Raw genomic sequence first — 25,962 nt, 5'->3', positions numbered from 1 at the left:
TTGATGAAATAAGCTTTCTGTCCCTCCATCGACAGCCTATGCAACTGAAATTTTGACGCTTCAAAAAGTTCATAAAGAGAATGTAAAACTAATATGAATTGAGTGTGTTGTGGAAATTTTAAATTTTCATATGCTTTTTACCTGTATTCTTGTGAAATATGATGCTTATGGAACATGATATGATGTTGGCTTAAGTGGTAATGTTTAACATAGTGTTAACATAGATGTTGGAAACAGAAATAGAAAGAGCAAGATATGGTATGGGGAAATGCAAGATGTATGTTTAAAAACATGTCTGTGCTAACTATGTGTGGAAAGTTACAGCCACTAAGGGATGTTCCAAATATGGTAAAAGGACAGAGGCTTCGGCCTTGGAGGTTAGAAATATAAAAGTGAGGGGAAGCTTTCGTTCTTGGTCTTACACTCTGCAGCTACTTGTGTTTCTGTATGACCTGTCTGACCTTTCTTGCAAGAAATAAAAGCTTTAAAGACAATTGGACGTGTTTGTCTCTTATGCAGTGGAGTCGGAGTTGATTTTTGCCACAACAAGTGGTTTAGTCCAAATTTTCTGAAGAGACTTGATTGCTTACTGTATGATGAAAAGATTTAATTTAGGTTTGTATTCAGATATAAACACTGATCAATGAACATTAACAGAAGCTCAACCGAACCTGATTGATGCGCGAGAACAAACCTCATGCGAAAGCTCAAACGTGCTGCACATGAGAATGAACCTGGTTCTCGCACATGTCAAGCAAGCATGCTTGAGCTTCTGTTTACAACAGATGTGTGAGTTGATGAATGATTATATCTAATTCAATCTGTTCATCACATAAAGCAAATGTGTCTCTTCAGAATATTTAGACTAAACCACTCAATTCATATCGATTATAGTTTTACGATCTCTTTGTGAACTTTTTGGAGCATCAAAGTTTCAGTTGTGTACTGTATTATCTATCTGTATTTATCAATCCATCTGTAGCTGTCTATGGAGGGACAGAAAGCTCTCAGATTTCATCCAAATTTTACCTTTTGTGCTTGTTTCTCTAGCTCAAAAGGTCTAGTCAAACGAGAAACACTTTTTAACAGGATACATGAACTACATTAAAATTGATGTCATAACACACTATATATTTGTTAATATAATTTAAACATTTATTAATATAGTTTTTTTAAATAAAGAGTATTATATTCTCATTTTATATTCTCATTGCACCATGTTTTTTTTTTTTTTAAATGCTGTATTATGATACATTATGCATGTACGAATTGAAAAGTGACCGTATTTAAAAGTATCTTCTTTTGTAGCAATTGTAGAGACTGGCCTGGAGCTGCTGTCCTTAAACTGATGGCTCTGCAAGCGGATACTACTACAACGCGTAGGTTTGCTACCCGCCATTGTACTCGCGTAGACAGAGAGAGAGAGAGAGAGAGAGAGAGAGCTTCTGCACATGCGCAGTTGGAGAGGTTTCGAAGTTGACTCCGGGGTGTTTCAACAGGAAGGCGGACATGTTGGTCAGGCAGTGGGAGAAAATCGGGCACCCAGTATTTTTTTTTTTTTTTTTTTTTTTTGAATAATAACATCGATTAAAGCTTCATTTATCCTTAAAGTTACAGCATAGTGGATTGCATACTTGTTGGAAAAGTAAAAGCCGGCGTGCGGACTAGGGGATATTTATTACAGAAGAATTGTAAAGGATCGTTTTAACCAGGATCTTGTTTTAACTGATCGAAATTTGTAAGGCGAAGTTTTTTTTTTCGCCACTTCTCACTTTGCAGCTGTCAGACTCGTTTGGCCTGGCAGGCATTTATGGACAGAGGCCTGGATAAACTTAATTTCATGTGGCCGCATGCTAACTCTGCAACATTTATTTTATCACTTCTTTCTGCGTGGATATGATCTGTTTGTATGTTTTAAAAGAGCTTGTTCTCCACATATCTCCAGAAGCTAAATTAGCTTAGCGCAGTATAATCTGTTGCTGCTGCTTTTGTGTTTGCCAAGTTGTCATGGACTAATCCGACACCTTGTTTTGTTGTTGTTTTGTTTTTGAAAATGTGGCTTTTCGTCATCTCTCGGTGTTGTATACGTTTCAACGAGAGTGATAATAAGACAGTAAGACACAAAACGTTGCTTTGATCAAACTAGTGCTTATTGCTTTGTGAGGGCAGAGGAAGTTGGCGAGTTCATTTGCTAACCTTAGCTAGTAAACTCACATCTCTTCCATACGTCTGAATCAAATCCATCGGATCAGTTATGAACATGTCTGCTGGAGAAAGTTTGACAGCTCGCTTCGAGAAGATCGATGCTATGCTGAAGGATCCCAAATCAGAGATCAACACAGATTGTCTGCTGGTAAGTTTATCTGATTTGTTGGAACTATGTTATTGCTTTCACAATGAATTTGTTTGGTTAATTGTTACTAAGGCCAGCACAATGGAATATAAATCACGACATGCATACAATACAGTACAATAATACACTATATGCGCTGTAAATTTGCAAAACAGTGGAATCATGCTTTATGTATTGGCCATTCAAAACATGCCAGCCAGTAATCACTTGAGTCATATTTTGTGAGTGATGCTGATTTTAAACTTTAAGAATTTGTCTAGATTCCTACTGGTTTCTAAGAACTTGCTTGTAATGATAACTAATAACTATGCTAAAATTTGTCATGAATTACTAGAATTACCAAAGTTACCTGTTTCAATGTGGAGTACAATCATTACAGGACCACTAGCCCCGGAACAACCAGGTTAAGTTTCTTGTTAAAGGAGGGAAAGTGATAGTTCATGCCTTTGCAGGTTTGAACTACAACCTTTTGGTAACCAGCAGGCCTCAGGACCCATATTCCATGCTCAGATTTTTTCAATGAACTTAAATTTGATATGCATTTTGTACTGCATATTTACTTGCAGTTTGCATTGACGTGAAATGTGCAATTTGTAAATTGAGTTTATGAATTATTTCAGCAATTTCTTACATTTGAGCATCACTAATTCCACTGTAGTAAATACAGGTCACAGGATATCACAGTAATGCATTTAATCAGACAGCTTGAAAATATATGTGTGGATTCTCCCCTATACATTCATAACCCTTTTCGGTTGATAAATTACATGTGTTTATGTTTATAAAACCCATAGTTTCGGTCATGGTTTTTGATTAGTCAATACAGTGTCCCAGCCCTAGTAAAAACTCCTATTACTACATCATATATTTATTACATTTGTGAATTTGACAGATGCTTTTCAGGTATGCATTTTATCGGTAACACTTTACAATAAGGTTTCATTAGTTAACTCAGAATTTATTAATGATAGTTAATGTTAATTTCAGCATTTACTAGTACATTATTAAAATCAAATGTTGTATTTGTTAACATTAGTTAATGTGCTGTGAACTTGAATGGACAGACAATGAACAGCTGGATTTTTATTAACTAACATTAACAAAGCTTAATAAATATTGTAACAAATGCATTATTGCTCATTATTAGTGTATGTTAGTTAACAAATGAGATCTTATTGTAAAGTGTTACCATTTTATCAATTCATGCTGCTTGTCAATGCAGTTGTTGGAGCTACAGGAAGGCTATATAGTTTTTTGTTTCATAGAAACGTTTTATGTCAGGGACTATATCTTCTAGCGTAAGAGTTCTATTTTTATAAATTAGCTTTAATTAAATAACGTCTTAATCTGTGTGCTTAATGTAACCATTTTATAAAAGCAATAAGGCAATTGAAGCCATGGTGTACTGTAAACATAGTCACTAAGGATGTAGATGGTTAACTGATTAACCAATTAACCAATCTTAAGTTTTTTTCACCAAAAGTCATTGGTTAAAAGTTATTATTATTATTATATAATTATTATAATATTAATTATAATATAATTATTGTTTTGAAATAGAGGTAATTTGATGGGTTTTTGATATACCTCAAGTTGTGGACAATGACATGTTGTAGTGCTATTTAACATGTAAACCACATGTCTTCCACTTAATCTGAAACATTGTTATAAATGAAGAATTAAGCTACAAAAAGCATTGTAAGGTAGTGTTGTCACAATACTGGAATTTCAAACTTTGATACAGTGCCTTGAACAATATCGATATTTGTATTTTTTTGTATTTTTGTAAGGCTGCCCCTGACTAAAGATTTTTCTAGTGGACTATTAGTCATTAATTTAAACCATTAGTTGACTAATCACACATTTATATTAATTTAATTACTTAAATATATACTGAGGAGAGTACCAAACCGAACGCACGCATAAAGCATGCCTCAAAGCACTGGCAAATGTAATGATTATGAATGTGTCAGAAAAAAAAATAGCAAGGAGACATTTTAATTATTTATTAATAAAATAGTGTTTTCTGAGTCAGTGTTAGCTGCAAAGATGAAGTTGACGATGCTGCCTCGCCATCTTCGCAGTATACTGAGCTTGCCTACAGAGAGAAATGCGTCTTTCAGATTAGATAAGCAGAGAGTATTTCTTTCTGATTTGAATTGGTTTGTTTAAAAGTAGACATTTCAAGTTATATTTCTCATATCTGTGAGGCAAGTAGCCTATAATGCTACGTTTCTGTTCATTTTTGTGATGCACTCCAGTATTTCTGTTACACAACATGCATTTTCTTTCTCAACATTTTATGTTTCTAAAACAGACTGTTTACCTGAATACGTGACAGGATGGGCATTTTGACAATTTTGTCTGTATTAGGTTTGGGCCGACAGACAATGCCATCGTCCATCACCGATGGCTGACAGACATCACAATGTTAAGCCGGCGTCGTGATTTCCCCCCCAGTCCCCAGCAACCCGCCTGCAAAAAAACTCCATCTTAATTAATCACACTATTGCCCAGTGCAATGCGTGCTTTGAATTTTTTTTTTCTGATTAGGTAATAATAACATAATGAAGTTTTTCCCGATCACAATACAAATTACATTCAAAACAGTTCAATGAACACAATTTAAACCATAAAGATTTTATTGTGCAAAAAACAGCAAATGAATTATAGGCTACTAGATGTTTTACACAAACCACTGATATATACATAGACCATGGTCCGCATCAGGACCCCAGCATGTTTACATCCGGACCATGAAACAGAGAAGTAGCACAATTTTTGTGATAATGATATTTCCAAACATGCTTCATTCAAGCCCTTTCTGCATGAGTGAGCAATTTTAATTCATTCCATCCCCCCAATATCATCGTCCATCACGATGTTTCACTGTAGACATCGTCTGATGCCAATTTGGTAGACATTGCCCAACCCTAGTGTTTATTCAACTGTTTAAAGTAAAAAAAAAAAAAAAAACTCAATTGAGTGAGCTGTTTGAGAGGCAGCTTTATGTGCGCGCCACTTATTTACATGTAGATCAGTGGTGCACTCGCTGTTGGTGTGAATGCGAAACCTGCACAAATTAATAAAATTATACGCAATACCTGTAACCAGAGTCTTTCTGCACATGTAATGGCCGCAAATTATACTATTTTACTGGTAAAATTAGACATTCGCATTATCAAGACCCACAAATATTGCCCCATTGCATTATTATACATTATATTCAACATTAAATATTAGGTGTGTAATTGTGCACAAACATAACGGTTCGGTACGTACATAAGTATTGAAGTCGGTACTCTACGGGTTCGGTACAGCAGGGGGGAGAAAAACTAAACATAAAATTGCTTCTTTTTTTATTAAAAAAACATGTAAATTGCACAATTGCATTAACTTCTAAATTTAATTATAAAATTATTACACCAGTTCATTTTTGAAATATAATCGTTTAAACAGTTACTGTCATAACTTATTTTCATGACAAATTTATTTAAACATTAAATATTTAAGACATTACTAGCATGTAAAGTAAATATAATGAATAAATTTACTAATATAATGAATTTAATAAATATATTCAATATAATGCATATATAAGCTAATATAGTGCATATATTTAGTGAAATGCTCATCTCTAGAGTTCATTTCTATAGTGAACTAATGTGCTGTGGTAAATTACTTGCCTGAGGTAAATATGCTACGTGAGATATTGTTCTCAAGCTGTTTTGCTGATGTTGAGACAATGGTTGAGAGTACATGCATATCTAGATTGTCTGTTGTTCTTCTTCTGCTCTGTTTCCTGTTGTGGTGCTTATCATACAGCGTTGCAGTACCGCGAGCGCCCCTTCTGGAGTGGATTGTGAATTGCCTGTGACTGATTGGATTTGTTGTCTAACTGCATGAACCAAACCATTGTTGCCAAGTCCGCGTTTTTTTTTTTTTATGACGAAGGAAGATGGACATTTTGACATAATTTTGTGTGTATCATTTGTGTGTATCATTTTTCTAACACAGTTAACTCGCATTTTCAGTAAAGGCATTCATTGAATCTCTTTTACACAGACAAGCCACCCGTGCAGATTAATGCACTTAAATGATAAGAATAAACAATCTAAAATGCTTTGAATCATCATACTACCTAAACTAAAAACATGATATGGTGGGTTAAAATATGCTTTCACTTCGAGGAGTGCCGCTTCAAATGATGTTTGTGCTTTCACTTTGAGGAGAGCTGCTCCAGTGCACATGCGCTTCAGGTGATCAATGATAGTTCTAATCGCAAAGCATGTCAAAATGACTATTCCCAAACTTTATTAGTTCATCAAAAAATTAAAATTCTATCTTCGTTTACTCACCCTCCTGTCATTTTAATTTGTCACACACACACACATACATTTGAACGTCTGTGTTTTCTATAGTGTGCATTGTAAATCTGTTCATCATACACTCTCAGAAATAAAGGTACAGAAAAGACCAAAAAAAGGTACAAATGCTCGTCGCTGGGGCAGTACCCCCAAGGGGAACAAACTTGTACCATATTAATGGGTACAAAGAAGTACCCCTACAGTTTGGGCTTTTTAGGTACAAATATGTACCTTTGAGGGTACAAATGGCTCATCGCTGGGGTGGTACCCCCAAGGTACAGCAATGGTACCCTTTTATATTGTACCTTTTGAGAGACAATTTGGTACCTTAGCAATACATTTGTACCTTAATCCACTGGTACAAAAATGTACCCCATTAGATGGTACCAATTTGTTCTCGTTAGGGGTACCACCCCAGCGACGATGCCATTGTACCTATAAAGTGGCAAAAGTCCTTGATAAATAGAAAAGAATGAGATCAAAAGAAAGCAATGTTTTGTTTTCCCACAATCAATGATTTAAAAGAAGTTAAACTGTACAAATTAAAATACTGGAATGAGAATAACGAACGCACACCACAATCTTCGTTTGCAATAAACTTTAATAAACAAAGTTTTTCACATTTAAACAACTTTAATAGAGAATCGCTTTATGAATGCATTACTTACTGCAGTGTAAGAACATAACATAAGATAACATAACGCTTTATATTGACTAAAAGCTACTGTGAGTGTTCATTGTATGCTTAAAGGATTAGTTCACCCTAAAAAGAAAATTTCCTAATAATTTACTCACCCAATGCCATCTAAGATATCCATGTCTTTCTTTCCTCAGTGGGAGAGAAATTTTGTTTTTTGAGGAAAACATTTCTGGATTTTTCTTCTAACAATGGAGTTCATGGGTTACCATCGTTTTTAAGTCCAAATCAATGCAGTTTCAAAAGTCTTTGAAGTGTTTAAACGGGCTGTATGCGATCACAGCTGAAGAAGAGGTTGTTTTCTAGCGAAACAATGTCAGTTTTAAAAAGAAGAGAATGTGGTGTTTCAATATTAGATGCTCCAGTCTTAGAAAGAAAAGACCAAACTAATCTGTGGTGGACAGGACAAGTTTCACACCTAGAATATATTGTCCACAGCACATCAGGCCCTCATCCACAGGAATGGTTACTCTGTCAATCCTCGTAATGATGTACTGTCATGTTGTGCTCTTCAAACTTCCAATGTAGATCGGCTGTGGTCTGGTCTTTGATGCGGTCTCAAAACTGCTGCAGAGGGATGCAATAGTGGCTCCACGCTAAGAGTTAAGGAAAAAAATAAATAAATAAATACATTTTAGGAGTTTATAATGCATCAAGACATCATTGCAAAAATAACGGTCCATGTAAAACTTACCGGAACAAAATTAAATTGAAAGAAATTAAATTTCAGATTTAACATTCCATCGACTTCCAGGCAACGATGGCAGAAGATATGCAAGAACAACCATCATTGTGTAGCACTTTTTAATCTGAAAATTAATGAAAACAGATTAGAGATGCAACAAATGTTTAAGTGTAGGATTAAGAGTAGGGCTGCACGATTAATCGCATGCGATTGTCATTTCGTCAGAAAAATGGTTCCCTGATTACCGCTAAATCGCCATCACCTGCTTTCAAATGGAGCGGCATTTAATAGAGCCGTAGTTCACTGACAAGCCACACAATATCACGTTCATTATCGAAGGCGATTCATCTGCGATATGAACGCGATATTGCGTGGCTTGTCAGTGATCTACGGTTTTGTCTATTAAATGCCGCTTCATTTGAAAGCAGGTGATGGCGATTTAGCGGTAATCAGGGAACCGGCTTTACTGACGAAAAGCGTGACAATCGCATGTGATTAATCGTGCAGCCCTAATTAAGAGCAGCCTATGGGCCTAGGTTTGTTGTGATAACCACAATATTACAATACTGACAAGCCAGCCACAGAGGATGGCAACCATGAAGTTTATTTTATTTATTTTTTTAAGACTAAACTGTCCACATTTCACACTCAATGCATGTGTTTTTAAGGTTAAATAAGTTAGTAAGGGTGAAGAGTTTTGTTTTTTTTTCATTAAGACTTGAATGTGTACCATTACCATTATTATGTATTTACAGCAGCTCCATAGATTTGCACTAAAGAAACCTAAACAGTCAGAGATCAACATGTGCAATTAGCTGCATCTGTCCTCCTTCACGTCAAGTCATATTAATGAATATTTGTTATGATAAATTAAACAAGAGATGTGCATGTAAGTAAAGACTTCACACTTACATAGTATCCGCTTGGTCTTCCATCCCTTCTAAAAGAGAAAATTGCTCCTTTCCAGGGTAGAATCAGCTTTCAACTCCTATTTATCCAAAAGAGGAAACATTTTCAAAATATATCAGTATCAGCAAATATATCATCTTTTGCATTGTCTATTAAAATATCTTAAAGGGATATTACACCAAAAAAATGAAAATGTTATTGTTACTCCCCCTCATGTTCTAAACCTGCATGAGTTTCTTTCTTCTGCTGAACATAAAAGATATTTTTAAAGAATGCTGGTAACCAGACAGTTGACGGTAGCCTGTGACTTACATAGTTGGGAAAAAAATATATAAAAATACTATAAGTCAATGGATAGCATCAAGTGTCCTGTTACTACCATTCTTCAGAACGTCATCTTGTGTGTTCAACAGAAGAAACTCACACAGGTTTGTAACAGTATGAGGGTGGGTAGAATTTTTTATAACTTTATGTAAAAGAAGAAAATAAGTAAAGACTGAAATGCAATGAGACCTAACGTACACACAGCATATCTGAGCAGCATTAGTACTCAAGCCATTGTGGGAGTCCCCTTAGATGTTCATCTTCACTGCTGATTAAATCAAAGAACAAAAAATTTAAGAACAAAGTATTGATCTCAACAAAATACATTCATTTCTAATATCTATCAAACAGTCAGATGATGTTGTAAGCTGCATGTTAATAAGTTATATCATGAGAAATTTAGAGGCCAACAGACAACAACCAAGGCATAAGATAGATTGACAGACAGAACATAGATTGCAAATTATATTGCCTAAAAAATTCATCTAAAATATCATCACATTAAAAATGCATTTACTATACAAAAAACAAAATACGTTACCTGGATTTGACGGCACTCTCCAGCATTTGTGGTAGGGCTCCTTTGCTTGACGTGAAATCGGTCAAACCTTCATCTCTGTCAACATCAAATCAAATTCTTGACAACGTCCTTGAAGAAAATTCATACCGTAGAAAGTAATGCGATGAGAACAGACAACATTTCACTCGGTCAACCGCAAAACACATCACAGGAGCACTGTGAACGTACCTGACGCAGCAAAGCAAACGCTCCACGTTAAATCCTTCACTTATAATGCACTCTTTTAGTTGTTTATAATGATCTGGTGTGCTGGATAGCTTGTCGTGCGCTCTGCCTGGCTAACACTTCACTAACGCTACACTGCTCGACGCACGTCGTCACTCTCCAACTAATTAACAACATATTTGTTAGCTAACTATTTCTATGATCGTTTTTTTCAGCACTACGCATTTTTAACAAGTATTATCTACCGTAACTTGCAGAACGGTCCAAAGCATCGCGATTCCCCTCAAACCAGGCCGGAGTGAAAAGAGCGCGATCCGCCGCAGTTTGAGAAGATGAGAGGCGTGACGTGATTGGCCGACAAAAAAACAGCCGTTAACATTTCGTGTAATAAATTGAAATATATATAATGTATATTTATTTTTATAAATGATCATTCATTATTTATAGAGCTTTTATGTGCTACCATATGAAATATATGTATTGTTTTTATTTTCATAAACACAAACTGCCCGCCCAGGAGATAACACATTTATTGTGTCAATCTGTCCAAGGCACCACATTTACAAATTATGACAAAGGCTCTATCAGTCTTAGAAAAGGCACGCATAAGTAGCTGCTACCCCAGAGGATTGTGTACCCTCACTCTAAAAAATGCTTGGTTAAAAACAACCATAGCTGGGTAAAATATGGACAAACCCAGCAGGTTGGGTTAAAAGACACCTATTATGCCCTCTTTCACATGATGTAATATAAATCTCTGGTCTGGTCAAGTTTCAGCTTAAAATACCCCACAAATTTGCCCCTATTTGGGGGTGAGCAAAAACATGCCTTTTATTATATTATATTGCTGGCTAAAAAAATAAATCCAAAATTGGTTGAAAAAAATGGCTGGGTGAAAACAACCCAGTCCCTGGTTTTGTCCATATTTAACCCAGCAGTTTAACTTGAAAAGTACTTCTTAGTACCCCACAGGAAGTGTACCCTTTGATTTGAATAAGGTACTTTTTTGTATCCTACAGGATGTGTACCCAAAAGGTACTTCTAAGTACCCCATGGGAACACGATAGGACCTTTAATGGTACATTTGTGAATGTTGTACCTTAACTATTACTTTATATGACAATGTACCTTTTCAAAGGGTACATATATGTACCTTTCACCATGCATATTTCATTGTGTACCCCTTTTCTTTGGAAAGGTACTTTTTGGTACTCAGCTGGATACATGTTTGTTCCTTTGCTGGCACATTTGTGAAATTTGTACCTTTAAGTACTTAATTGTACCCTCACTGTACCTTTATTTCTGAGAGTGAAACCAGCACATCCAGTGCAAGTAGGCTTTGACTATTTAATTTTACTTAATATTTATTTATTTATCTGTTACATTGAAGAGAACTTTTTGAAGGATATTGGGATTTGAAGGATTAATGCCTTTTAGAGATAACGATATATAACCATACAATGTAAGTTATGTGCTTATTAATAAACATGTGTCAAAGTTAGGAAGTCCCATGAGTATTTCCTTTTTGCATATTCTGACAACAAGTTTCTTGTTAAACTTCACAGACTTAAATGAACGAGCGCTGGTGGGCACATGCGCATCAAACAGAGGGTGTGCAGTAGAATAGTAGCACAATAATTATGAGCAAAATACAATTTTTCTAAAATGTTTTTTGTTAGAAATTAATCCTGCTTTTTGGCTGCTTTTTTAAACAGAACTGCACGCGGCTTGCGGAGGAACATTCTAGCCAGAGCTACTTTTTTCCGTGCATGTCTATGGCGAGTCACGCAGTTACTGTAATACTCTGCGGCGAGTCCTACCAGTCTGGTCTGAAATAGTCTGAATATAAACACTTATTATAAGTGTACCATAATGATTCAGGATAAGACAAAAACACGGTTTGGAAAAATGGATTCATGTTGTATATTCTCATTATATCATTTTTGTAAATTTTTAACACAAAACACAAACACAAAAGTTGCGGACTGCAGATTGTAGGTTTAATAATATTCATGTAACACAAATAATCATATATATGAGTAGCAGTAAATGGTGTAGCCCATTAATGTAATATAAATACTATGTTCAAACGAGTGAATGTGTGTTCTTCATACCTCGTACAAATGAACATTGTGTACTTTTGTTTTTGTTTCAAGTTCAAGTTCAAGTTCACGTTTATTTATAAAGCACATTTAAAAACAACTTGTGTTGTACCAAAGTGCTGTACAGTATTACACATGATATAAGATAATAAAATTAATACATAAGATAACAAAAAACAACATGCAGGGTAGGCCATAAAAAACTCAATAAGCCTTATATAATTCAGGCGACATCATAGGCTACAGAAAATAAATGAGTCTTTAAGCTAGATTTAAAAGTGACCAAAGTGGGTGAAGACCTCACGTTCACTGGAAGGCTATTCCACAACTTAGGAGCCGCAACTGCAAAAGCTCGGTCACCCTTGGTCTTTAAGCGAGACCGAGGAACCGAGAGGAGGAATTTATTGCATGAGCGGAGAGATCTTGGAGCAGAGTAAGGGTGAAGAAGATCGGAAATGTACTGTGGAGCAAGCCCATGTAAAGCTTTATACACGTACAGCAGAACCTTGAAGTCAACTCTGTATCTGACTGGTAACCAATGTAAGGTGGACAGAACAGGAGTGATGTGTTCTCTCTTCCTAGTTCTTGTCAGAAGTCTAGCTGCCGCATTCTGAACCAATTGCAAACGGTGTGTGGAGGATTGAGGTAGACCTATGTATAGAGAATTGCAGTAGTCAAGCCGAGATGTAACAAGTGCATGAATCACTACTTCAAGGTCTTTCTTTGCGAGAAACTGTTTTAATTTGGCGATGGACCGGAGATGAAAAAAGCTTCCTTTGACAACAGAATTTATCTGCTTATCGAATAATAAGTCAGAATCAAAGATGACGCCAAGGTTCTTAACTTTGTTTTGCAATGTTAAAGACAGGGAATTCAACTGGTTTTCCATATTAGTGACAAACAAAGGTGAACCAAAAGCAATCGCCTCAGTTTTATCCCCATTTAACTTTAGGAAGTTTTCAGACAGCCACATTTTGACTTCCTCCAGACAGGAGATGAAATTTAAAATGGAATTTCCATTTGTGGACTTGACAGGAAGATAGAATTGAGTATCGTCAGCATAACAGTGATAAGAAACCTCGTATTTCTGAAAGATAGAACCAAGAGGAAGCATGTATAAAGAGAAGAGCAGAGGACTCAGAATGGAGCCTTGCGGAACACCACATGTGATCAGTGTTGAAGATGAGTTATGTTTGCCAATATTAACTGAAAAAGTGCGACCTTTGAGATATGAAGAGAATATTTTATTTTTTATAGATGTTTATCATTTTTAATTTGTTTTAATTTCTGCTTCAAAATGGTAAGCAATCAGTTGTTTTTAGGTTTAGAATGTAATGTTTGTATTTTAACCCCTTTTTGTTTATAATGTACAGCACAGCCTACATACAGTCAAACCAAAAATTATTCAGACATTTCTGATATTTTTGATACATTTTTACTAGTGGGTGCAGGACACTATAGTTCATTTATGTAAGTGAGGATAGCAAAATAAAGTAAACTGTGACATATTATACCCAAAAATTGTTCTTACAGTGGACTACCAGTAAAACTGATGATAAATTTGGAGCCAAAAATTGTTCAGACAACTTTGATCTGACCATGTTTTGCTTAAGTGTTATCTGACATAATTAAGATGATTTTTCTGAGACCGTTTAACTCTGAAATCTTGTCATATTTTATTACCATTTTTTAAAACTATAGTGAATAAAATGTAATAATAAATGAAATGTTGAAGGTGTCTGAATAAATGTTGGTTTGACTATACATTCGCTGTATTTGTTTTCATAGGCTTTATATTAGGGTTGTGCCGATGTGATGGCTGACCGACATCACGATGGAGAGACACCATCGTGAACGTATAGCTTTATGGTTTCCATGGTGACGCGTCATTGCTTGTCATGTCACACACCGCAGCGCTGTATGACTGATGATCTGCTTTTATTTCAGTTTTCCTTTTTTATTCAAAATATTCACTAATTTGTTAACTATAACATGCAATATCTGATATTCCGATTGTCAAATATGTGAAAGTGGATGTGTTTTGCTGTTTAAACAACTTTATAATGATTGCGTTAGTTGAGCTATACACGTTATGGGCGTTGGATTCACAACATGTATTTATACATCCGAAACCTAAAATAAACATTATGTGGTTGAAAACACTGCATATTTGTGATATATGAAAAGTGCTGCGTCCATCTCTGGTTTAACGCCAGCTAAAGCGCACACGCACATTTGAATTTGGCAATTGATCACGTGATGCACCGGTGTGATCGTACGCGTCTATTATAAAGTAATAAAGTAAAATAATGAATAATAATTATATAATAACGACAAATTAAAGTACCGAAAGTACCAAAAGTACTGGCATATCTGATGAGCATGTCAACACAATGGCCAATCAGAGGTGTTTATGAATCCGCTCAACAGCACTCAATTTTTAAAATTTTAGTACCGACTTGGTATTGTGGTCGGTACTTTTGACAACTCTAAGCCCTACTTTAAAACCTTGATTTCAATGCAGATTATCCATTTGGCCAGTCATTTTTTTACTGTGTTGTATGTAGTTTTATATTACTGAGTGCCCTGTTGATTACAGCGTTTACTACCTTTTTAATATTTTTTAACAATTTCTTTATTTGTGAAAAATACTGTATATTACATAATCAAGAAGTATAATTCTGTATAAAAGTCTGTTTATTTTACAGATTTCTTTAGAAGAAAATTGATTTACAAATTATCTAAACTATTAATTGAGTAAAAAAATAAATAGAAATTATAAATGTATTGGCATTGGCCACCCTGCTGCCTGCTCTCAAATATACTGGCATCATCCATCAAAAAAATCATTATCAGTTGACAACTAATTTTTTTTTTTATTTTAACAAATTTTTTTTAAATATAACTGGAAAAATAAAGCTAATGAAATTTACGCACTTGTAGTTTCAACCAGAAATGAAGGAAATATGCCGTGCTGTTAGAGTAGTGCCTGCATGGAAAGATTGAGGAACTGCGCTAGTGTCCTCTGTTTGTGTCCTTCACAGAAAGGAGTATGTGTGGTCAAAAAAAAAACTAAACAAAAAAAAACACATAAAAATACCTGCTGTTGCTGTTTTTGCTGCTGTTCCCCACCAGTGTTTTTGAAAAAAAGTTGCCAGCCACCACCAGCATTTTTGATCAAATTTTCACAAAATTTTTATGGCCCCCAGAATATTTTCTTGTATGAATATCTGAACATGCAATACATCAAACTAAAGAAAAACTACTTTTTAAACAACAACAACAACAACAACAAAAATCAGTTTTATTTAGCCTCAAGCTTTCTTTTTTTTTATTAACACTTGAATGTAGGTAAGTTTCATAAAAAGAATATTTTTTTTTAGCAAAAAGCTGAGAAAATCGCGTTTCTGTTAAACACTACATCTGGATCCTATTCAGTACGATTATCAGAGCATATATGCAGTAGATTGCTTCCATCAACACCCACAAAGCTTCAATCACTTCCTGGATTAGCATATCCCTCAGTAACATTTGGCAGTTTTAATTTATATTAAGGCTGTAAAGATTCCTCGATTTAAATTCGAATACTCTATTTTAAAAAATGAGAATCCATGAAATTATTAGACCGTTTCTTCAGGAAAAGGACTACCAAGCCACTTCTGAAACAGAAACAATGTCAGAAGCATCTTACCTGGGCTAAGGAGAAAAAGAACTGGACAGTGAACAGTGGTCGAAAGTCCTCTTTTCAGATAAAAGTAAATTTTGCATTTCATGTTGAAATCATGGTCCCAGAGTCTGAAGACTGGAGAGGCACAGAATCCAAGCTGCTTGAAGTCTAGTGTGAAGTTTCTGAAGTCAGTAATGATTTTGGGGGCCGTGACATCTGCTCGTGTTGGTCCATTGTGTTTTATCAAGTGCAAAGTCAATGCAGCCATCTTCCAGGAGATTTTGGAGCACTTTATGCTTCCATCTGCTGACAAGCTTTATGGAGATGCTGATTTCCTTTTCCAGCAGGACTTTAGCACCTGCCCACAGTGCAAAAACCACTTCCAAGTGGTTTGCTGACCATGATATTACTGTGCTTTATTGGCCAGCCAACATGCCTGACCCCTGAATCTATGGGATATTTTCAAGAGAAAGATGAGAAACAGTCGATCCAACAATATACAGATGATCTGAAGGCTCAATAGTGCCTCAGCAGTGCCACAGGCTGATCACTTCCATGCCCACTTCATTGATACTGTAATTTGTGCTAGAAGCAAGTCATTTGCTGTAATATGTGCTGCCAACCAAGTATTGAGTGCACAAATGAACATACTTTAAAGAACTTGAACTTTTCTGTTTTGAAAATCCATTTTTTGATTGATCTTAGGAAATATTCTAATATTTTGAGATACTGGATTTTGGACTTTCATGAGCTGTACGCTCTAATCATCAAAATAAAACAATAAAAAACTTTTGAAATGTTTTACCTTACATGTAGGGAATCTAGAATATATGAAAGTTTCATTTTTAAAAATAATTTACAATAAAAAAATGAACTTTTTCATGATATTCTAATTATATGACCAGCACCTGTATGTATGTATGTATGTATGTATATATAATATATATATTGATACATTGTGTATATATATATATATATATATATATATATATATATATATATATATATATATATATATATATATATAATAGAGAGAGAGAGAGAAAGAACCGGCCCCCAGATGTGGCCACGACATTGAATCTGGCCCCCTTTTAAAAAAGTTTGGACACCCCTGGCTTAGAACTTTCCAAATTTTATGAAAGATTATTTTGTGGAAGGTTCTGTGCATCTGTGGTTAAAAACTATGAATCAGAATCATTGGAGAGAGAATCGCAGCCAACCTAACTAAGGTCTGTACGTGCACTAAACTGGAGCAACTTATCTTGATTTAATAATAATAATTTAATAATTGATTCTTCAGACAGACAGACTCACTAAAGAAAAGAACACAGGGCAGTGAATTCCTCTACAGGAGAATCTTGAAAAGAAAATTAAATAATCTCAGGCAGAATGTAGCTTATGCCAATTAGTCTGTTTAGCTTGTTTTACTCAGTAGGTTTATATTATCTATTTGTTCTATAGGGTAAATATTATAATAGAAATTATTACAGCTATCTAGGGCTTCTAAAGCCCTTTAAGTTTCTCAAACTCCCAGTAAATAAACACCACACATAATGAGTGGACTTGAATAACCCATTTAATGATTCTAAGTTTGTTTAAAGTTATTCCTCCCCCATTACACATTAAATACAGGTTTGGCATTGTAGGGTAGTGGATGCACATGTTCTAGTGAGATCACTCTCCCCATTAGATTTCATAAAATAGTCTTTTAGTCTTCATAGGGTCCACATAATATATATATTTAACTACAAATACCACATTAAAACCGCAGTTACTGTGGTAAAACCATGGTAAGTGTTGCAGTTACTGTGTTTTAACTACAAATACCACATTAAAACCACAGTTACTGTGGTAAAACCATGGTAAGTGTTGCGGTTACTGCGTTTTAACTACAAATACCACATTAAAACCGCAGTTACTGTGGTAAAAGTGTTGCGGTTACTGCGTTTTAACTGCAAATACCACATTAAAACTGCAGTTACTGAGGTAAAACCATGGTAAGTGTTGCGGTTACTGCGTTTTACCTATAAACATTAAAACTGCAGAACTATATATTTATTATGTACAGTGTTTAGTATAGTATCCCAACCACAATAAAATATATCATTATACAAAAAAAAGTTATGCTAAAATTATGCAGATAATTATACATAAAATATTGATTGGGTTATGTTCTTGGAACCTTACTGGGAAAGTTTAGAATGAAGAACTCACTAGCAGTGAATAAATGGTAATGCGGTGTCTATAGATTGGAATTGATGGATTATAATAATGTCCTATTAAATTGGCTGTGAAATTTATGGCACAAGTGATCGATAAATTAAAATACCTTTCAGTTGTACACATTTGTATAGATTTAAGCCTTGTGTTTTCTCACAAAGAGCAAACAGAAAAGGGTAGAGGTGCTTTTGTTTTATTCATCTGAAGCTTTCACCTCTGGCCAATTCTTTTTACTGTGTATCGCCTCACCTGTTCCTGTATCAGCCTCTAATACTTCCTATTCCAGGGTCAGTTCAAGATATGACGTCTAATGAAGCTACAATATTCAGAGAGACTAGAACTTAGGGCTGCCCCCTAATAGTCGACTAACCGTTAGTCAACTTGAAGAGGCTTGGTCGACCAAGATTTTATTAATCGGTTAGTCGCAGAAAAAAAATCTCCACAGGAAGTGGCGAGGTCACACAGTCTTAGAGGCACAGATCATTAACTGCAGGAAATCCAAACATTCACCTATCATTTATCGACCTCAAATATGGCTTATCACTTGAAACATGTAAGTCGCAACTTTAGTCATTCTCTTTAATGTTTGCCTATAGATAAATGTGCGCTATTATTTGGCGCATATCCAAGTGTTTGTGTGGAGAGCGTGTTTACTGCATGACATGGAGGCGCCGGTGTGATCACTGCACTTAACTTAAAATACTCTGTCATTTTTGGTCATAGATAAGAGTAATGCAAAATGTAAAGGGTCTACTTTTATTTCTGTAAACTCACAATAACAGCAAAATGTTGTGCTTTTGTAAAACAATGAAAGCAATCAGGATGCGTTTTCTGATCTCGGTCTCGGTGAACTTGAGCTCGTAACAAGCATGAACCGAAACTCATCGTATAGGCTGCTTTCCTCACAGACACAAGAAATATATCCAGGGACGTGCACAGGAATTTTGAGGGGCAGTTGCTCTGACCTAAAAAAAGGGCACTCCCCAATCGCTTCTCGGGTCGACATACACTGAAAAAAATTATATTCAGAATTAAAAATATTTTTATACCACTTTTTAATGTGTGATTGTGTAAAGGTTTTCACGAGATACCAAATTTCGCGAACTTGCTTCCAATACTCGTTCTCATGGAGGCGCGGTGTGCACGGAGGGGAGGGGCTGTGCGCGCGCGAGTATGTGAGAGAGACGCTTGAGTGAGAGACGCAGGGAAATGAAATGCAGCTGAACGTTTGCTCTATGAAAGACATTGACAAAGACGAAAACTAAGGACATTTAATCTATAATTTTATTTTATTTTAAATAGTTTTCCCAAATTACAGTTTTGGTTAGTTATCGTTTTTTTGTAATGCCTCGTTTTTATTTTTATTTCAGTTAACGACAATGTTTTTTCCCACCTAGTTTTCTTTTTTTTTCATTCGTTTTCGTTAACGATTATAACCTTACTCACCTTTCCGACAATGTTAAAGGCCCTTTCACACAGGACGCGGCATGGGCTGCGCAGCCGCTGGGCTGGCCAGAGCACAGTAGGCGGAGTTTTCCAAACATGTAGCGGGAGTTTTATACATATGCTGCGTTCCAATTTGCCTACTTATACTACGCCCTAAAAGTATGTACTCTTTCTGTGAACAAAAAGTACTTACTTTTGAGTGTGTAGCAAAAGAGTAGACAAGCTTTGGGACATACTAACACGTCATACAATCGCGTCAATTCTCTCTGTCGCATCCTGTCACCGTAAACTGGCCTGTCAATCATCTTACATCCTCCACATTTCATTTAGTTAATTTCCTACCGTATCGGAGAGAAATGCAGCACGTTGATCTGCAGTCGCGGGTCTTTCATGTGGAGAACTGTCCTCATATTAATGCATAATGATGCATTTAAAAGTTAATGGCCATTCGGATCTTTATAAAAGTCCACATTGGTATTTGCAGATGAAAAATAACACGGGTAACATTAAATATATATTTTCTATCAGGTTAAAATGATTATTAGTCACTCAAATCTCTCAGCGTCGATCGCGCGTATGTTTTGTAGTTTTTTAACACTTTTTATTCGTGTTTGTAGTTCTGAACTGAATCCTCGTCCAATGCGCAATGGGTTGTGGGCAATATTAGCCTTTATAGTGTGCACGGATCCACACTTCGAAAATCTACCGGAAATAGTAGACCATCCGGGGACTTTTGGCATACTCTTTTCAACATACTATGCTTTGGGACACACTTATTTTAATCTCACATACTATTTAGGATGGATAGTATGGACATTGGAACGCAGGGCTAGTCATTTGATTGTTGTTCCACCTTTCGGTCTGCAGTAAAGTATATGTCCCGGGCCGTGCTAAGAAGTAAGCAATAGCAATAGCCCTGCTTGTAAGTAGAAGAAAGAGAGCAGCTCTTGACAGTGTCTGTCATGTCTCCATGACACAGCTTTTCTCCCGATGTCACTATACGACCAGCAAACTTGTATTGTATAGCTCTGGAAATTACAACTCAGTAAATAGCTGTTCATCCATTTTCCTTTCCGATTGTTTAGATGCTCCGTTTCTATTGGCCGCGCGGGTAAGCGTCACAGAGCGCTGCGGCAAAAGTTGAACTATTTTGAACTTTGACCGCGGCGTGCGCGGAAGCTGTGCTGCGCTGCGCTGCCCTTGCGCTTTGGCCGACGCCTTCCTCGCGCAGCGCAAGCCATTGAAATGAATGGGTTTCATACCGCGTCCTGTGTGAAAGGCCCGGCCTTAAGTCGTCTCACCCGACAACCGCAACAATCTCCTTCTAGTGCCGCTCATGCAGGCTCAGCTCAGGTGCCGGTCGCGTGCAGTGCTGCAGCCACTTAAACAGAGTTTGCCCTTCCCCTACTGACTTTCACTTTCGGACGGGTGCCCGAATATGGAAGTGAATGAGGCTTTGCGAATTTTTTTTATTTATTTTTTTTTTTTATCTAGGCCTACGTGAAATTCTGCATCCATTGTACGATTGTTTTATTTATTTTTTTCCACCTCGGAAGGGCAACGTGAGTCGAGAAGGGCATATGGGCAGTTGCCCGGGCAACCTGAGCAACCCCCCTGTGCACGTCCCTGAATATATCTATAGCTTGGAATGTCTACTTTTAAACGAGCCAATTCAAATGGAAAATAAATATTCTCAGATTATGTAATCCATATGAAACTTGCATATAGGCATGTCCACTACTGCGGAGATGAGAGATGAGTCAGCATTGTTGACTTAATCTCTGCAGCCGAAAACACAGAAAACATTATCAATAAATTATTAAAATGTTTAGACAGTCTCTTTGCTGTTTTTTCACAACACATTCATAATCGTTACGTTTGCCGGTGCACTGTGGCAAGCTTTATGCATGTGTTTGAGCACTGATTAGGCTATGTATACATAAGATTAAAGGCTCAATATTATGATTTATGGCTTATTAATATAAATGCGCGATTAGTCGACTAATGGCTTAAATGAACGACTACTGGTCGACTAGAAAAATCTTTAGTCGAGGGCAGCCCTACTAGAACTGCATGTAGCTCAGGGTAACTGGCCGATCAAACCCACTTTGTGCTTGGGAAGCTCATGACAGTTTCTTGCGGTACACTGGGGTTGATTCTTTTCCCTGGCCGCCTCTGCCATGGGCGACCTGCATCAGTATTTCCAGCATATGTTATATTTTCCTCTGACTTTACATTCCTGGAGGAATGTGTCAGAAATTACATTTTCAACAACATTTCTCACCGCAAACTGACCTAATTTTGATTTTGTGACACTAGAGTTTAAAAATGTGATGTTCTTAAGTCATTGTTAAGGTCCTACCTACTCTACAAATGACATCAACTAGAACATCACTGGTTGCACAAAATGCAAAATAATCAGACTATGCTTTGGGATTTTTTTAGACAGATGAATATAGAACATATCTAGCCTAGTCAAAGTTTAGAGGTAATATTAAATAGCCATTATAATACAGTTGCAGGAAGTGCTCTTTTAGTTAATGTAAATATCAATTTGAGCAAAAAACAAAAAAAACTTATAAAGAGTAGAATACATTTGTTATCAAATCTTTAAAGGTGCCCTAGAACGTTCTTTCAAAAGATGTAATATAAGTCTAAGGTGTCCCCTGAATGTGTCTGTGAAGTTTCAGCTCAAAATACCCCATCGATTTTTTTTAAATTAATTTTTTTAACTGCCTATTTTGGGGCATCATTAACTATGTGCCGATTCAGGCTGCAGCCCCTTTAAATCTCGCACTACCTGCCCCCCCCCGAGCTCTCGACTATAATACAGTGCATAAACAAAGTTCACACAGCTAATATAACCCTCAAATGGATCTTTACAAGATGTTCATCATGAATGCTTTAACCACATTTAACAGTACATTAGCAACATGCTAACGAAAAATTTATAAAGACAATTTACAAATATCACTAAAAATATCATGTAATCATGGATCATGTCAGTTATTATCGCTCCATCTGCCATTTTTCGCTATTGTTCATGCTTGCTTACCTAGTCTGATGATTCAGCTGTGCACAGATCCAGACGTTATTACTGCCTGCTAGGGATGCTCATTTCGGTTAAATTTCTCGACCGACAACCGACGCTCGTTATCCGATTATTAACCGTTAACTGATAAGATTATAATATTGTATAGCCTATATGATGATAATATGACATATATATGACATTAAATAAAAAATACAATTGACGAGTGTCTGTGTCTTCCACGGGTTTATTTTAACATGCAAACAGCAGCATAGAACAGATAAACAACAGAACCTGGATTCACATTATCAAATTGTCACGCACCTGCAGCGTTTCTGACAGCAGAAAAAAATAATTTAAATAAAAGGCATAAAATAAATAGGCCTACACTAAATATTTTTCACTTAAATGTTTAACAAATTAAGATGACAAAACAAAAACACGGTGAATCCATTGAAGCTTTTAACAACCGGTATTTTAGACATTTTTTCCGTCAAATAAAAATAGCAGGCCTACCTCAAGGATTGTTATTGTTATGACCACGGACGGTGCACGTGTGCACACCGAACGCGTCTTTCCGCGCTCATGGGCAAAGGAGTTTCTTTGAAAGGCTCGCGCACGAGACTAAGCGGAATGCGGGAAATGAAGTATACCATGGCCCTGAATTGTAATGGACTGGAGCTCACGGTTCACATCGAGAGAAATGGGAACGCGGGGGCACCGCTATGCGACCGCAAAAGGCACTTTCACTTTCGTGATCAAAGTGCATGCCACTGATAAGCTTTGTATTATGCAGTATTACAGTAGCATACACATACCAATTAAACGCGCAGGTCTCCTCTCGTGCGTCCTCCCCACTGTGTCGCCGGTCGAGGCAATAATTTTCGTTTCGCTTTTAGATATCTCTTTTATTGATGCCATCAATGCTTTTAACTCAAAACAGTCCATAAACTACAAATCCTTCAGTCAAGCCAGCTCGCGCGTCAATCTGAGAGATCAGCCTCTTACCTTAAAGTGTCAAATTTCTCGGTTTCTGAATGGACGGTTTTGCTTGATTGACAAACGCTAACGTTCGGCCACGATTTATATACCATCGACCTGTCCTAAAACGTTAGCACGCTGTGATCGATTGCTTGGAAATGGTCAGTACTTCTTTTCGCTCGCTTCATTTTGCTTGTTGCTTAGCGAAATATGTCTGGCACGTGTGAAACGCCCGGTGAGTTAACAAATAAGCATATATGTATATATATAGCATATTCATATATGTATATATATAGCATATATAGCATATTTTTCTTTAACCATGCAGCAAAAAAATCGTTTAACTGATAGTATTAATCGGTTAAAATTCTTACTTTCGGTTAACGGTTAAACGGTCAATGCGAGCATCCCTACTGCCTGCCCTTGTCTAATGCCTTGAACATGGGCTGGCATATGCAAATATTGGGGGGGGGTGTACATATTAATGATCCTGACTGTTATGTAACAGTCGGTGTTATGTTGAGATTCGCCTGTTCTTCGGAGGTCTTTTAAACAAATGAGATTTACATAAGGAGGAAACAATGGTGTTTGAGACTCACTGTATGTCATTTCCATGTACTGAACTCTTGTTATTCAACTATGCCAAGGTAAATTCAATTTTTGATTCTAGGGCACCTTTAATGCCACATGTATGCATTTACACAGGAATTATAATAGCATAATGTTATGTGGTTGATGTATTAAACTACATTTTAAATACAGAAATTGGAATGATTTAAAAATGAAATTATACTTTTTAAATATGAAACTAACACCCTTTTTAGGTGGCAGCAATTCACTGTCTTAATGAGTCAGTCATTGGTTCATTAATTTAACTACTGCGGCTGATTCATTCAGCAACGAATCAAGTATGATTGTGACTGTCTTTATGAATGGGTCATTGAGCCATTAATTCAAACAATTTGTTAAAGGTCCCGTTCTTCGTGATCCCATGTTTCAAACTTTAGTTAGTGTGTAATGTTGTTGTTAGAGTATAAATAAAATCTGTAAATTTTTAAAGCTCAAAGTTCAATGCCAAACAAGATATTTTATTTAACAGAAGTCGCCTACATCGAACGGCCAGTTTGGACTACATCCCTCTGCTTCCTTCTTTAATGATGTCACTAAAACAGTTTTTTGACTAACCTCCGCCCACAGGAATGCACACGAGTTGCATTTGTAGAGTGTGTTTGCCGCCATGTCGTCGAAACGCTGTTATTTTCATCACGCAGTCCAATCACCGGGTCTGATTCCGGCTCAGATTGATAGGGTAAAATTAAAGACAATGACACAGAGTGCGTGCATCTCCACGTTATGGTAAGAGGCGTGACCAAGGTTCGCTAACTGCTGTCAAATCACAACACAGGAACCGCTGGCACAATCAGAACTCGTTACGTATTTCTGAAGGAGGGACTTCATAGAACAAGGAAGTCATCAGCCCGTTTTTATGACAGTGGAAACAGCGGTATACAGATAAGTAAATTATGTGAAAAATACTGTGTTTTTTTACACGCGAAACATGAACACATGTTATATTGCACACTATAAACACAATCAAAGCTTCCAAAAAAACCACGAAAAACGGGACCTTTAATTTTTTTTTTTTTTTTGGTAGTGGAGCAAAATCAATGAATTGTGTCTTAAATTATTGCTACTCAGTAATAAATTCTTGATCTGGAATGGCGTCTCGTTTGCGATCGTGCTGATTTTTGTTGGATGTAATCAAACTGTTTCTATTGGAATTTTCACAATAACCATCGCATTTCTTTAGACCCAAACTTGAAAAAACAAACTGGTCTACTCAAAACTAACAGCTAATCATTTTTAAATATCGCAAAAAGGAATGGAACAAGAGTTGACTTCGATGAGCTTTCACTGTCAAAGAACTTTTATATTAGATCTCATTCGTTGAACAAAAATAAATGAATTCATTAAAATCAGGATAAGTTTTAACTCCTCTGTGATGTGAAAGCATGTCTTCAATACGATATATGTTAATTTTTAATGTTAAAGGTGCCCTCAAATGAAAAATTGAATTTATCTTGGCATGGTTAAATAACAAGAGTTCAGTACATGGAAATGACATACAGTGAGTTTCAAACTCCATTGTTTCCTCCTTCTTATGTAAATCTCATTTGTTTAAAAGACTTCCGGAAAACACTCGGATCTCAACATAACACTGACTGTTACGTAACAGTCGGGGGCTCCGCCCCCAATATTTGCATAATGCCAGCCCATTCGACGCATTAGACAAGGAAAGGCAGTATTAACGTCTGGATCTGTGCACAGACAAGGTAAGCAAGCGAGAACAACAGCGAAAAATGGCAGATGGAGCAATAATAACTGACATGATCCATGATATCATGATATTTTTAGTGATATTTGTAAATTGTCTT

At 36.3% G+C, this 25,962-nt stretch overlaps 1 protein-coding gene across 3 annotated transcripts in view; it reads left to right on the top strand.

The window, feature by feature from the left end:
• Positions 1-1,583: 1,583 nt before the first annotated feature.
• Positions 1,584-25,962, top strand: part of rock1 (Rho-associated, coiled-coil containing protein kinase 1) — a 121,762-nt gene continuing 97,383 nt past the window's right edge. For all 3 annotated transcript variants that reach the window (XR_010891887.1, XM_067362272.1, XM_067362271.1), the window contains exon 1: positions 1,584-2,353. Coding sequence is in view for 2 of the 3 variants with exons in the window: in XM_067362272.1 (XP_067218373.1) it covers positions 2,255-2,353 (99 nt within the window). In the remaining variant the exon portion in view is untranslated. The remainder of the gene's footprint in view (positions 2,354-25,962) is intronic.

This window comes from Chanodichthys erythropterus, chromosome 16, assembly GCF_024489055.1.
Source record: "Chanodichthys erythropterus isolate Z2021 chromosome 16, ASM2448905v1, whole genome shotgun sequence".
Lineage (NCBI taxonomy): Eukaryota > Metazoa > Chordata > Actinopteri > Cypriniformes > Xenocyprididae > Chanodichthys > Chanodichthys erythropterus.
This window is presented reverse-complemented; position numbering and strand designations above follow the sequence as displayed.